The sequence below is a fragment of the Podarcis cretensis genome, assembly GCF_951804945.1.
Source record: "Podarcis cretensis genome assembly, chromosome: 8".
In the NCBI taxonomy this organism is placed as follows: Eukaryota; Metazoa; Chordata; class Lepidosauria; order Squamata; family Lacertidae; genus Podarcis; species Podarcis cretensis.
Genome location: NC_137177.1, coordinates 90,982,904 through 90,998,347, shown reverse-complemented (window position 1 = coordinate 90,998,347; position 15,444 = coordinate 90,982,904). Strand labels below are relative to the sequence as shown.

Genomic DNA, 15,444 nt, shown 5'->3' with positions numbered 1-15,444 from the left:
AGGTCAGCGAGGGAGTTTCTTAGCCTGTTCAGCGATCTCCAAACTTGCTGCTTTGTGATTGCCCCCTTTAAAGTGCTCTAGGCGGGGGTGGGGGTGTCAGCCCCCCACCAGAACAGGTTCGGGTGGGTCTGCAAAGGCAGACCAGGGTGCAACAAGGGCAGCAATAAAACTGCTAGCACATTTGCAAAGCTAAGCAGGGTCTGGTTTCAATTTGCATGGGGGACCTGTTTTGAGATTTCTGCATTGCAGGGGGTTGGATAGATGACCCCCAGCACCCCTCCCAACTCTACAGTTCCATAATTCTCTACCACAGGAGCTCCTGTTTCCAGGACTGGCTGCTGAGTGAAGGGGCCATAAGTTAGGCAAGTCTAGGTTTGAATCTGGTCTCTGGCTCACAAGGTGGCCTCTTGCAGCCATCTATGATAATAAGAGGACTGTCCTATCCTACAGGGTTCTTGCAAAGATCACTGAAATAATGCGCATGGTCTTGGGCTTTGAGCAGTTGAGAACGCTGCAAAGTGTTGTTATAGTCGGTATTCATTTAAGGACATGCATCCACCAGGGACCCGACGAAAGCCTGGAAGGTTGAAGCGGGGCGTTTTGGGGCTGGCCGCTGATGCTTCCCACTCCTGCCTGCACTGCAAAGTCCACTGCACTCTCAGCTTATATAGGGATTTTTCTAGCATTCTCCCCCCTGCCTTTTCCCCCTCACCATCTTTAATTGCCATCTTTTCCATCCACTCTCCAGACCTACCACTTCCCCAAATTAAGGCAAACCAGCCAGATCATCTGCATTTTGTTTCTAAGAAGAAAATTAAAATTAAAAAGCAAAGCAAAAAACAGGAGTACAGGAGCCAAGGAAGCGTGCTTATACCAAATCAGACACAGCTCAGAATTGCCAACACTGACTGGCAGCACCTCTCCAGGTTTTCTGAGTGGGGGGAATTCCCAGCTCTTCCTGGAAAAGCCAGAGGTTGAACCCAGGACCTTTTGCCTGCAAAGCAGGTGTTCTTCTGCTGTTCTTCTTCTACAGCCTTTCCCTCAAAAGAATTTGAGTCAATTATGACAGTACTCTGCTGCAGAGAATCTTTTCTCCCAAGGAACTCAAGGTGGTGCCCATGGTGCTCCTCCCCATTTTAGCCTCACAACAACCTTGTGAAGTAGGTGAGAGAGAGAGAGAGAGAGAGAGAGAGAGAGAGAGACTTGCCCAAGGTCACCCAGTGAGCTTCACAGCTGAGCGGGGATTTGAACCCTGGTCTCCCAGCACTCTAACCATCATGCCACACTAGCTCCCCACCCTGCTCCCCGCATGCGCAGCAGCTGGCAGGAATCTGGTACTGTTCACATATATTTCCTAGGGAGGAAAGTGGGTCTTTCTGTGCCTAAAATGGAGCATTTCCCACAATTATTCCCCTGCAGGAAACCACTCAGAATGTGACAAGAAGAGGTCAAACTGGCCCTTTCTTGTCAAGTAGCTGGTGAAATGGGCAACTCTGGAGCAAGCCTGGAGTGACAGGAGCCTGTCAGAGAAGCCTGGAAGTCAGAGTGGCCTCCTTGGGTTTTTTGAGGTCACTTGGCACACACACCCCCCCCCCCCGTGTTATGCAAAGTCTTTCCTTGTTTTCCACAGAGGAGACTTTTTCTCCTCCTCACATTATCATCCTCACCATTGACCTTAATTCCCCAGTTCTAACCCCTCTTCCATGCAGTCTGCCAAGGCAGCATGTGAGCAACAAGTTGGTGTTGCCTAAGAGTGTGAGCTGCTTCTAACCTTAACCCCTGCCACTGGACAGCTGTGTGCTACAAAGCCACTGCTCTCAGCCTCTGCCCCACAACTGGGGGCGGGGGGAATAATTACAGTCACTGACTCACCTTGCAGGGTTGTTGTAAAAATGACTGAGATAATGTCGCTGAAGGGGCTTTGAACACACAAAAGATGCTCTAAAAATGCTGCCTGTTTTCCCTTCAGAAGGTCTTATGTTCAACATCCAGTGGCCACAGGCAGGGAGAAGTGGGGAGGGGGGCTGTCTGAAACCCCCGAGAGCCACTGCCAAACAGTGTTGACAGTATTGAGCTAGCTGGGCCAATCGTCTGACTTGGTATAAGGCAGTTTCCTGTGTTCCTATTGGAGGAAGAGTTATGGCTCAGAGGTAGACCACCTGTTTAGAATGCAGGTCTTCCCAGGTTTAGTCCTTGTCATCTTCAGACAGGGTTGGGAGAGACCCCACCTGAAATCCCAGAGAGCTGTTGGCAGTAAAGGAAGACAGTTGAGGTTTCATTCTGGGGCATAATTTAGCCCAGGCCTTGCATGTTAGCGGTAAGTAAGTTCCACGGACTGTGCATGGGGTTGCCACCTGAGAGTTAGGGCTCAGAGCAATTGCTGCACCACCTCCCAGTTTCAGTGACCATTTTGTGTATGCTGACTGTTGGCAGTGCGGATGTGCTGCAGTGCCAGCCCTGTTCCACCCCTGGGTATGTCCCTCTTTTTTATCGCCTTCACTCCCCTCTTAGCTTGTTCTCAAAAGCTCTTCCAGTTAGTCTGTGCAGTATCATTTGTCTGAGCATCTTTTTCCATGACAAGAGCCCCTATGAACACTCTGCCCAGGAGATTCTGGAGTTGGGGACTAAGGTTGTAAGAAGGCTGTTCTCACCTGTATCGGTTACAATCAGTGCTGTCTCTGTTCTGCTGCAGTTTGGTTTCTCCCAAATTGTATGTTATTCGTCTCACTGTCCACTATTTAATGTCAGTTGCATAAGTTTTGTAACTATTTGCATAACGTAAGTTGCATTCATTTCAATGAAAAGGGAATGTGAAAAAGAATTCTATCCAGGGCTGTTATCAGGGGTCCCACTCTCAGATTTCCTGCTCTTCCCCACCACTTTTAATCACATTGTTTTCTTTGCTGACAAGATGTCTGAGCTCCCTGCAAATCACAGTTGAGACCTGAGCCATCCACCATCATAACATGATCAGAGGCAAATGTGCCCTGAGTCTTGGAAGTACCTACATGCCATGCCCCCAATTCTGTCTCTGGCATTTTGACCCGTGACAGCCATTTCACCACAAGTGCATCACAGTGCTCTCATCGAGGGGAGAACCTGCATGTGTGAACTTGCTTCTGAGGCTGTTCCAATCCAGTGATTCCTGCACTGCAGGGAGTTGGACAAAAGGGCTCTTGGGATCCCTTCCATCTCTACAAACTCTATGATTCTGTTTCACTATGGCTGCTCATCATGATATCTTAGAAGGTCTTCAGAGAGTGAAGTGGGTTGAGCCACAGTGGCTTGCAATCTTGGCATATCCATAAGAAAATACCACATCAGAACCCAACCTCCCCCGCCCCACAAGTCATCCAGAGATGGGGGGTGGGGTGAGCTAAAGACTGGAGCTTGAAGACCTCGATTCCTGCACTGCTTGAATCAGCTGGTCGATTACAGGAATAAGTCCCAGGCTGGATATCTCAACTCGGCCACAGACTTGTTTTGTGTTCTTAGACCAAGCATCCTTCACTTTAAGAGACATTCCTACAACACCATCTGTAACATGTGGATAATAATAATCCAGGGTTTCCTTACAAAAATTATACAAATTGATACATAAGTTCTAAGGATCATTTCTTACTGTTTTAGCTACATGTTATCTGGGTGACCACAAGCAACCTTTCTCAGACTTGTTTCCCCATGTGTAAAATCTGAATAATTGCAACCAGTTTCATAGGGCTGTTGCAAGAATGAACCTAGGTTGTGGAACCTGTGTCCCTCCAGATGTTTTTAGAGTCCAGCTTCCACCAGCTCCAGTTTACATAGCCAGTGGTCAGGAATGCTGTGAGCAACATCTGGAGGCCCCAAAGTTCTCCATCCCTGAACGAGAAGTTGTAACACTCTTTGTGCAGCAGAAGAACCCATATCAGCCATCTCAAAGCTACATGCTGACTGGGGCCGGCGGGAGTCAAAACAAGCGGAGGGCGCAAGGTTGGGAAAAGCTGGCAGTGAGACTTGGCCTCTCCCCCCAAATCTGAAATTTCTCCCCCTTCCCTTTGCTCAAACTATTCTTGCTTCCCCCCACATTGGACTCCAGAGCTTCCTATTAGCCTCTGACCCCACCATTCCTCTATCTCCTTCTCCGTTTGTCTCCTTCTTATGCCACACAGTCCTCTTGGGTGAACCCAATGCCAGCTTCAGTGACTGATGCCTTTCTTATCTCAAAGAGCAGCTGTCAGCTGAAGCAGCTGCTATGCCAACTGACCCCCACTTTTTCTGCTGAGGGGGGGGGACAACCTCTCTTTCAGGCAGCACAGATGAGAGAGAGAGAGAGAGAGAGAGAGAGAGAGAGAGAGGGAACATAAGAAGAGCCTGGCTGCTGTATCAGGAAAAGCATCTCTCTGGTCCAGCATCCTGCCATCACAGCGGCCAACCAAATGCCCTAGTAGGAAGGCTCCCAAACAAGACATGAGCACAACTGCACTCTCCCTATTTGTGATTCCCAGCAGCTGGTATTTGGAGACATTCAGCCTCCAGCACTGGACGTAGAGCATAGCCAGCATGGCTAGTGGCCATTGAGAGCCTTTAGGATATTATTTACAGAACGACATAAGCAAACAAGTAAAACAGGTCCTTGCCTTCACTAAATTTATGCTGGTCTAAAATTACACAAAGGGGTGAATGAGGAGGAAGACATCAGGAGAAGGGAGAGGAGGTCACAAGGGATGAATGCAATAGACCATGAGATTACACTGACTTCGTAAGAAGAGCTCAGCTGGACCACGGCCAGCTAGATGCCCCAAGGGGAAGCCCATAAGCCGGGCATGAGCCCACCTTTCCAGTTCCCAGCAACTGGTGTTCAGAGGCTTGTTGTCTCTGACAGTGCAGGCAGAACATGACCATCATGGCAGAAGAAGACCAGCAATGAAGACCCTTCACCCATTATCTGCTTTAGGTGTACGTTTAAAAGCATAAAGTATGAATGGAGCAAATAATATGTTTGCATGTGTCACAGGGATGTGCTTGTCAGGGAACCTGGATTTTCTGTAGAGCCTGTTAAGTGCACACTTGTGTTGGTAGCAACTCAGAGTGTGAAAAGATGACCCAGAGAAAGACCACGGATTCACTGGTTCAAGAGTTTGCTTCCTCTTACTGCTTTTTGCACTAAACAAAAGCACAAAGCTGAAAATTGGGAATGACCCCCCCCCCTCATTTTTATGTCAATTGCAATTATAATACAGGAAAAAATAATTGAGTTTGCATTTAAAAGTGAGCCTACCTAATTTGCACTTCCTGAAACAATATACAAATCAACCTTCAAAATTCACACTTATCTGATTTTTGCAGAGCTGTTCTCCCAGCCAAGAAATGTATGCAAAAATGCATGTACTAGGGGAAGGTGTGCATATAAATGCATATATTAATGAAAATAGCAGATAAAAACACATTATTTTAGGGAAAATATATTAGGGAAAATTGCATGTAAAAAACTAACGCTTTAGGATAAATTTGCACTAAAATGCTAATGAATTTTCATGATAACTAATACAAATTGATATAGAAATCTGGAGAACTGGATTTAAGATTGGGAAAATTAGAAACTGAGAGAAACTGAAAAGGACAGATTCACCTCTCTCTTACTGCAAGGCAGCCAGAAAGTAACTGAGAACAATTGCCCACGGAACATATGGTAGACTTGCACAAAAGATGTTAGAAACTGGTAATCCAGCTCTCAGCAGATCATGGAAGTTTTTTCCAGCTTGAGAGGGCAGTGGCTGGAGATGCATTTGCACAAACCCTTGGGCATCCTCAGACAGGAGGGATGAAGTGTTTTTTGCTTAGATTGGCTTGAAAGGCAAGCCCATAAAAACTTACACTGGTCCAGAATGCCTGTTCCCACAACAAGAGCAGAGCGTCTGCTTTGCAAGCGGAAGGTCCAGTTTCAATCCCTTCTGTCTCCAGGTAGGGCCGGCAGTTTTCCCTGCCTGCAGCTCTGAAGAGCCACTGCCGGTCAGTGTAGATCATACTGAATTAGATGGGTCAATGGCCTGACTTGGTATAAGGCAGCTTCCTAGGTTCTTATTCAGGATGATCAACAAGCACCGTGGGTGAAAGAGGCATCAAACACGTATTAAGCCTCATGTGTGCAAATACTCAGTAGCAGTTGTTGTTAGCATCTGTCTGTCTTGAGAGACAATGGAGTGCACCTCCAGGGGTGAAGTTAAACCGCTGTGTTGCCAGCACTAAAGTACGGTAGGTGCAGTCCTGGGTAGTGTGTATGGAGGTCCTGGGCTGCTCAGATGACAATATCCTCCTCTCGCCCTTGCTGATGTGGTCCAAATGAAAACAGAGCAATACATTTGACACCAGCTTGGCTGCAGGAGTTTCTGGAAGGAGGCCTACAAGATGCTATCCAACAGTCTAAGGGACTCCACTATGGTTTGTTTAGAGTTTACACACAGAATCATAGAGTTGGAAGGGACTCTGGGTCATCTAGTCCAGCCCCCTGCAATGCAGGAATCTCAGCTGGAGCATCCATGACAGACGGCCAGCCAACCCCTGCTTAAAGACCTCCAAGGAAGGAGAGTCCACAGCCTCCCGAGGGAGACCGTTCCATTCTTGAACAGCTCTTACTGTCAGAAAGTTATTCCTGATGTTTAGTCAAAATCTCCTTTCTTGTAACTTGAGTCCTCCCCTCCAGAACAGAAGAAAACAAGCTTGCTCCATCTTTCAGGTGACAGCCCTTGAATATTTGAAGATGGCTATCATCTCTCCTCTTAGTCTTCTCTTTTCTAGGCTAAGCATACCCAGCTCCTTCAACTGTTCCTCAATGCAGGGAGGGAATTGGTATACCTGTCTGACTCTCACAGAGGCTGATTAGAAGGAGATAAGCCCTGAACAATGATTCACACTGAGCCGCTGAGTGCAGACTCCTGGCTGAGTGGGACTTCAGAGCTCCCTGAAGCCCTGCCTTGATTGGTTGATTTTTCATGGCTCATGACTTCTGAATTACTTCCCTGTTCCTCATGCCAACAAAGGTAGCAGTTGGATGAGGGAACACTGGGCATTTCTGGCCAGGTAACGAACACCTGGTTAGAACCCTCTAGAACAGACTTCCCCAACCTGGTGCCCTACAGATGTTTTGCACTAATACTCCCATCAATTTAAAATTGTGTAAATACACAGACTTCTTGGGGAGGTGGGAGAGGAGAGTAAAGCACTTGTAGTTTTGCTGGTTGGAGGATTTGGATCACAGAGAGAAGGGACAGTGGCTGGAGAGAAGGGGGAAAGGGAGAAATGGAAGAGAAGTGAATTAATGGAGGATGGGGAGCAAAAAAAAAGTAGTGAAATATAAAAAGGAAGGATAAGTTGGAGCAGGATGGAGGGAACAAGAAAATGAATTGAGCTGAGGGAGGATGAGGAAGAGAAAAGGGAGGGGACAGGAAAGGCAGCCAGAGGCTGGGTAGATGGAAGGATGAGGACAAAGAAAATAGGAAGTAGAAGAATGGTTTGCTCTGGCATCCTGGCCTAGCTCTGCTGCAATGCCTGTGCAGGTAACAGTTATAATGATGGCCATTCTCATTCTCATCATTAATTATAGCCTTAATGAATACAAGTAAAACATAAATATGTACATAGGGATGAACTACCCCCCTCCCTTTATGGTGCCCTGCCCCTTGAGCTCTAAGGCTGGCTATGGTCCCTGCCTGCCACTCATGACCAAATACTGTCTTGTGACAGAACCATTTTTGGGATTGTTGGAGACTCTGTGGCTCTTTGCGGAATGGGCCTCCTTCAAAGAGCGGCTTGATCTTCCTGTGCCGCTGGCTTTTGAAACAGGTGTGCCAGCCGGTGGCAACAAAGCCAACACCAATAAATAATGAACAGCCTGCGAATGCCGAAAACAAAAGGGGGAGACGCTTGTCTGAATTATTGATGCACACAGAGAGAAGGATCCAGCAAAAAGATAGACAGAATATAATGACCTGTTTACCTGGTCAGTTATATGTACTTCTTAGTTCATTGTCACCTGCAGTTGGACAAACATTTGCTGGTCTATGTTCTGAAGCTGCTTCTTGTAAAAATAGAACATGTTAATAAAGTGGTCCCTCAGTTTTTGAGCGTCTTGGAAGCCGAAAGTTTCGGTTTCCGAATGCCGAAAAACTGGTAGTAATTGTTTCCGTTTTCAAACGCGCCTCGGAAGTCGCACAGCTTCCGCTGCGTGTTTTTCAGTTTTTCAGTTGTAGCCAGACCTTTGCGCCTCGGTTTTCGAACATTTCAGAAGTCGAACAGTCTTCCGGAACGAATTATGTTTGAGAACTGAGGTGCTACTGTACTGCACTTTGTTGTTCTCGCCAATCTCAAATCATTTTTTTCCTTATGTCTTCCTGTTTTAAGAAGGAATGTAGGATGATCCACTGTTTCTGCTAAAACCTACATTGAATATATTTTGTTGGCATAGAAACATCAAACCGTGCCCAGAGGGCCTTTTTGCATAACATGCCAACAAGACAGCCTGAACCAACTTGGCGACTGCCAATTGTCTTGGACTACAATGTGCAGGCTGGGGCTGATGGGAGTTGTAGTTCAAAACATCTGGAGGACATCAGGTTGGCAAAGGTTTACATTACATCAAGTTTTACATTTCCGGGGTTGGGAGAGGGGATTTAAGGGTTTCCTGCTCTTCATAACAAATGTTAACTCGCTGCCTTGGGGAGCTGACTGTCACCAAGCATTATGACCCCTTAAGACCTAAGCTACAACCTAATTTAAGAAGTTCAATAAATGAGTAAATGTTTTAATGCAAGTCATAGTCTGAAAAGATTTGTTGAAATAATACAGCTGCCTGTGTCCCTGTGACCCGGAGGCAAAATCCAGAAGCAAAAATGAGCTAACTGGAGTGGGAACATGGAATCTGAATTTAAAGGAGGTAACATAAGCCAGACCTAAAATGGCATCTACGTGTTAAAAGTGCTTTTCAGAAAATGATGCACAGCTTCCCCCACTTCTCCGAAAGCTAGGCTTGCTCTCCAGCTATTAAAGATGCTTCAGCTGAACACAAAACCACTTCAGAGGGTTGAATCATCCGCTGTGCCTCTGCAGCCAGGCAGGCTAGAATCCAGAACACATCGGCGGCAGCACCATGGCCTATTTTTAAACAAGGTGTGCATGAGGGGAGGGAAGCATCTACAGTAGCCAGCTTGCAACAGGGTGTGGTGAGGATTTGCTGCCCCTTGGCAGAGTAGTCACCTTAGCAAGCCAAACCTGTCCTTTGTTTGGAATGTTGTTGAGGAAAAGGGCCAATTTATGGAGTATCTCAAGAGAGGCTCAGAAAGTTGGCTTGGCTGCAGAGGTGCATTAACCACTTGCCCCACTTTTCTTTTTGCTGTAATGATGATGGTATGCATGCAAGCAATAATAATAGAATCAAAGAATTGTAGAGGTGGAAGGGACACCAAGGGTCACCTAGTCCAACCCCCTACAATGCAGGAATCTCAGCTGACAGATCGCCATTCAATCTCCGCTTAAAAACCTCCAAGGAAGGAGTCTACAACCTCCCGAAGGAGACCGTTCCACTGTTGAGCAGCTCTTACTGTCAGAAAGTTATTCCTGATGTTTAATTGGAATCTCCTTTCTTGTCACTTGAAGCCATTGGCTCAGGTCCTAGCCTCCAGAGCAGGAGAAAACAAGCTTGCTCCATCTTCCATGTGACAGCCCTTGAATATTTGAAGATGGCTATCATATCGCTCCGCAGTCTCCTTTTCCCCAGGCTAAACATACCCAGCTCCTTCAGGTGTTCCTCATCATCATCTAGGTCACCCTCATCTGCACACCTTCCAGCTTGTCAACATCCTCCTTAAATTGTGGTGCCCAAAATTGGACACAGTATTCTGGGTGTGGTCTGACCAAGGCAGAATAGAGTGGTACTAATCTGGACACTATACTTCTGTTGATGCAGCCTAGCATGGCATTATCTTTTGTTGTTTTTGCTGCATCACACTGCTGACTCATGTTAAGCTTGTGGTCCACCGAGACCTCTAGATCCTTTTCACACGTACTGCTAGTAAGCCAGGTGTCGTCGTCCCCCCCCCCCATCCTATATTTGGGCATCTGGTTCTTCCTGCCTAAGTGCAGAACCTGACATTTGGGCCTACTGAAATTTTGTTAGTTTGTGCTTAGTTCTCCAATCTGTTAATATCATTTTGAATTCTGAATCTGTCCTCTGTGGCATTAGCTACCCCTCCCAGTTTGGTGTCTTCCGCAAATTTGATGAGCATCCCTTCAATTCCTTCATCCAAGTTGTTTATAAAGATGTTGAACAACAATGGGCCCAGGACAGAACCCCATGGTACCCTACTTGTCACTTTTCCCCAGGATGATGAAGAACCATTAATGAATACTCTTTGGATTCGGTCAGTCAACCAGCTACAAATTCACCTAACAGTTACCTCATTCAACCCACATTTTACCAGCTTCCTCACGGGAATATTATGGGGGACTTTGTCAAAAGCCTTACTGAACTCAAGATACACTATGTCCACAGCATTCCCCTGATCCACAAAAGGCACCAAGAAGGCAGATTGCCAAGCAGTCTATAGCAGACCCTCACAGTAAGGTTACTGTTGTTTATTTCTTCAACAGTTTTTACCCATTCACTCAGCTTTCCATGCTCCAGGTCATAGATTTCTACACATCCTTTACATACAGTGCTACTCCTCCTCCCTTCCTGTTTGGTCTGTTCCTTTTAAATAGGTTATATCCCTCAATTCCTGCATCCCAGTCATGAGTCAAATCCCACCAGGTAAAGCCTATCAGGTAATATTTGCCATCCTGTGTTAAAAGCTCCAATTTGTCTTGCTTGTTTCCTATGCACTGCATATTTGTGTAGAGACAACTTAAACCATGGGTCATTCTCTCCAGCTGCTTCCTTCTTGTAGTTTCTTGCCCTTTAGCAGCTTTCTGGAGCACCAATTCAGTTTCCTGTGCATCAATGAGGCTATTATCCCCAGTGTTCTTCTGTCGTTTGTAATGTTGTCACCCTCCCCTTCAAGTTCTAGTTTAAAGCTCTCCTGATCAATTCTTGAGACGCTTAGCAAACACTTCTCTCTTGAAGCAAACAATTTTCAGTAAGAAAGATGTACCAGGAAGTCTGGAACAGCAATTACTTGATGCAACATTGTCTAACCTCCCTACAAACAGATCAGAATGAATGCTCCAGTCACCAATATCTAACCTCCCCACAAACTTTGGTCACACCCACACCATACTTTAAGAACACATTTAAAAAACCGCTGCTTTTTCCAAAGAATCATGGGAACTATAGTTTGTTAAAGGTAGCTCTGTGAACTATGGTTCCCAGGATTGTTTGGGGAAGCCATGTGCTTTAAGTGTGGGTGGCACCTTCGTGCTAACAAATCAAGATAAACACTCAATAAACAGATCATCTAGAACGAAGCTTTATAGGTTTTAAAAAAATGAAATATTGTTCTTTGATGCGTTTTCCCTCAAACCAGTTTTGAACTGAGTTGAGACAATGAATGACCCAGCTGCTTTTTAAGCTGGTAATGCCTGATACTAGATCTGCTAACTGGTTTTTGGGGCATATAGCTACTGCCTCTTCTTTAGCTTTTCTTTGGTTTTGTGTTATTGATGCATTTCTGTTTTTTTAAAAATAATATTTATTAAAATTTTAAAGGTTACAGAAAGAAAAAGTGAAAATACCACATTAAACAAAAACAAAATAATACATCACAATATGAAAAAACAGAAAAATAAAATCCATTAAACAGAAACAAAAACGCAAAGAAAAATACAGCAAATCTTCTCATTACATCTTTCATTAGCTTATTTCCTTGACCTCCTCACACCTCCCTTTTTTGTATTCTAGGTCAATTATCCATTTCAGCAAATCCTTTCCCTCTTTTAAAATTTTAGTCCTGTAAATTATCTTAATATAATGTAACTTTACTTTTCCTCCTTTCACCAATTAACAGTCAGTTATTCCCAAATCCTTTATATCATTCCTTCTAAAATCATATAATATTATTCCAACATCCTTCTAACAGTTATTAATTTTACAATGTTTCTGTAAATAGTCTTTAAATTTCTTCCAATCTTCCTCCACCGACTCTTCTCCCTGGTCCCGGATTCTGCCAGTCATTTCCGCCAGTTCCATGTAGTCCATCACCTTCATCTGCCATTCTTCCCGGGTGGGTAAATCTTGTGTCTTCCAGTACTTTGCAATAAGTATTCTTGCTGCTGTTGTAGCATACATAAAGAAAGTTCTGTCCTTCTTTGGCACCAATTGGCCGACCATGCCCAGGAGAAAGGCCTCTGGTTTCTTCAGAAAGGTATATTTAAATACCTTTTTCATTTCATTATAGATCATCTCCCAGAAAGTCTTAATCCTTGGGCACGTCCACCAGAGGTGAAAGAATGTACCTTCAGTCTCTTTACATTTCCAACATTTATTATCGGGCAGATGATAGATTTTTGCAAGCTTGACTGGTTCATGTACCACCTGTATATCATTTTCATTATATTCTCTCTTAAGACATTACATGCCGTGAACTTCATACCTGTGGTCCATAACTGTTCCCAGTCAGCCATCATAATATTATGTCCAATGTCTTGTGCCCATTTAATCATAACAGATTTCACTGTTTCATCCTCTGTATTCCATTTCAACAGCAAGTTATACATTCTTGACAAGTTCTTAATTTTAGGATCTAGCAGTTCTGTTTCCAATTTTGATTTTTCCACCTGGAAGCCAATTTTTTTGTCCAAATTATATGCCATTATTGATGCATTTCTGAAACAGTTGTACTGTATTAGCAAGTCAGATCAGCTAGATAAGGTTTGCAGGAGCTGAGCTGCCAAATCAACACATCTTCAAATATCCCAAGGGCCGTCACATGGAAGAGGGAGCAAGCTTCTTTTCTCCTCCTCTGGAGGGAAGGACCTGAACCCATGGATTCAAGTTACAAGAACGGAGATTTCGACTCAACATCAGGAAGAACTTTCTGACAGTAAGAGCTGTTCACAGTGGAACAGATTCCTTTGGAAGGTTGTAGACTCTCCTTCCTTGGAGGTTTTTAAGCAGAGGTTGGGTGTCCATCTGCCATGGATGCTTTAGCTGAGTTTTGTGCACTGCAGGGGGCTGGACTAGATGACCCTTAGGGTCCCTTCCAACTCTACAATTCAATGATTCTATGATTCTAACACTTGCCAGACCTTCTTCTCCCTTGCAAGTTAAGATGAACTATGCAAAAACCAAGTTGTCCTGTCAAAATTGGATCTCTCCAGAGAGTCCTCTGATTGTTAATTTAATGCAGGGTTTTTCAGCCAGAACTCTATGAGCACCTTGAACAGTTCCACAAGAAGCTTACAGTCTCTTTCTTCAGCCGCTTCATATTCCCCTCTTCTCCTGGCCATCCCCTGCGCCCTGCCAGTCATAGGCTGCTTCCAGGCACCCTGTTTACTGAGCACTCATTCTGATTTGTTTGCACAAAATTTGTGGGAAGCATAGAAGACATTGACCTTTTATTGAGCATTCATTCTGGTTTTTGGGGAGCAGTTATACAGAGTTGCACCAAGGCAGTGTTAACCCACACTTTCCAGTGCATTTTCCTCATCACCTTCCTTATGGCAAAAAGTTTGGTGTGTAAAATAGCAATGGTCTGGAAGTGCCTGGAAGACCAGTTCAGTTGTGATGCCTCTTGGAATCTTCCATTCTTCGGGGCTGAATATACAAATCCAGTCTCAATTTGTGAGTAGTGTGAAAGGCAGGGTGTGCCTTGTGTTTTACCAATTTATTACCAGTTTCTACATAGTTTGTCATCAAGGACCGCTTATCCCCAGACCCTGCTATCATCATTTGAGGCTCTGCTTCGTGTGCCTCCACCATGAGAAGTCTGGAGGGTGACAACATGAGAACGGGGTCTTTTTTGCAATGACTTCCCTCTTGTGGAATGCTCTCCTCAGGGAGGCTTGTCATGATGTATGTTTAAAAGACAGGCAAAAACATTCCTATTTTTCCAGGCCTTTGGCTAATTATGCAATTAAAAGATCATAATCTCTCTCTCTCTCTCCCTCTCTCTCTCTCTGTGTGTGTGTAGGATTTGTTTGTTTGTCTGTTTGTTTGTTCCAATAGTATGTATTTTTGTGTTTTTATATTTTAAACCAAGAAGGGTGGTATAAAATTGTATTATTGTTGTTGTTGTTATTATTATTATTATTATTATTATTATTATTATTTGGTAGTAGGGAGAGTATGGGGCTGGGGTTTCTCAGGATATCAAAACGTGTGACATGGAGTATTTGACTAAGAAGGAGTTGAAAACCACCATTCTGAAGCCTCTTGTACCTGTTCTCTTTTAGGATGACAGCAAGGAGACGGATGGCAGCCTCCTGGGTGATCCAGGCCAGACTCCCCCCGGGAGGAAGGAGAACGTGAAATGGCAGAAGCCGCGACTCACCCGCAAGGCTCTGATGAAATGTTGCTTGGTGAAGTGGATCCTCTCCAGCACTGCTCCCCAGGGATCAGGTAAGGAAACGTCTGCTCTCTTCGGATTTTTAAATTTATTTTCAAGAATAATATCTAGGTTCAGTGGTACCTCTAGATGCGAATGGGATCCGTTCTGGAGCCCCGTTCACATCTAGAAGCAAACATAACCCGTGTCCGCGCATGCATAGGTCACGTTTTGGCACTTCTGCGCATGCACGTGACATCATTTTGAGTATCTGCGCATGCACAAGCGGTGAAACCCAGAAGTATCATGCTCCGTTACTTCTGGGTTGCTGCGGAGCGCAACTCGAACGCACATTTAACCCGAGGTATGACTGTACAGAATAATAAAAATATTTGTCATGTTTGAGTCAGTAACAGTTATTCCAAAGGGGAATGCAGTGCATCAAGTTCAGTTCGTTAGACTAGAGCAGTGATGGCCAAACCTGGTCCTCCAGCTGTTTTGGGACTACAATTCCCATCATCCCTGACCACTGGCCCTGGAGTACCAAAACAGCTAGAGGGCCAAGTTTGGCCATCACTGGAGCAGAGCATGGTGCTGATAATGCCAAGGTGGCAGGTTCAATCCTTGTATGGGACAGCTGCGTATTCCTGCATTGCAGGGGTTGGACTAGATCAGGATTTCCCAAACTTGTCTCTCCAGCTGTTTTTGGACTACAACTCCCATCATCCCTAGCTAGCAGGACCAGGGGTCAGGGATGATGGGAATTGCAGCTGGAGAGACAAGTTTGGAAAACCCTGGACTAGATGATCCTCAGAGTCCCTTCCCACTCTATGATTCTGTGATTTTATGATTCTAAGTAACAATAGAACACTATTTACCTTCGCACAAGGGCAAATCCTTGTGGTTAGCAAGCTCCGCACAGTGCATCCTTCATAATAACAGCAAAACAGCATAATATTAACAGCAAAACTCTATTAGAAGTGGGAGACAA

General features: G+C 44.9%; 1 protein-coding gene across 2 annotated transcripts in view; it reads left to right on the top strand.

Moving 5' to 3' along the window:
* The window catches only part of KCNIP3 (potassium voltage-gated channel interacting protein 3), a 116,684-nt gene that overhangs the window by 12,737 nt on the left and 88,503 nt on the right, over positions 1-15,444 (top strand). For both annotated transcript variants that reach the window (XM_079987584.1, XM_079987585.1), the window contains exon 2: positions 14,362-14,527. In XM_079987584.1, the coding sequence (XP_079843710.1) occupies positions 14,362-14,527 (166 nt within the window). The remainder of the gene's footprint in view (positions 1-14,361; positions 14,528-15,444) is intronic.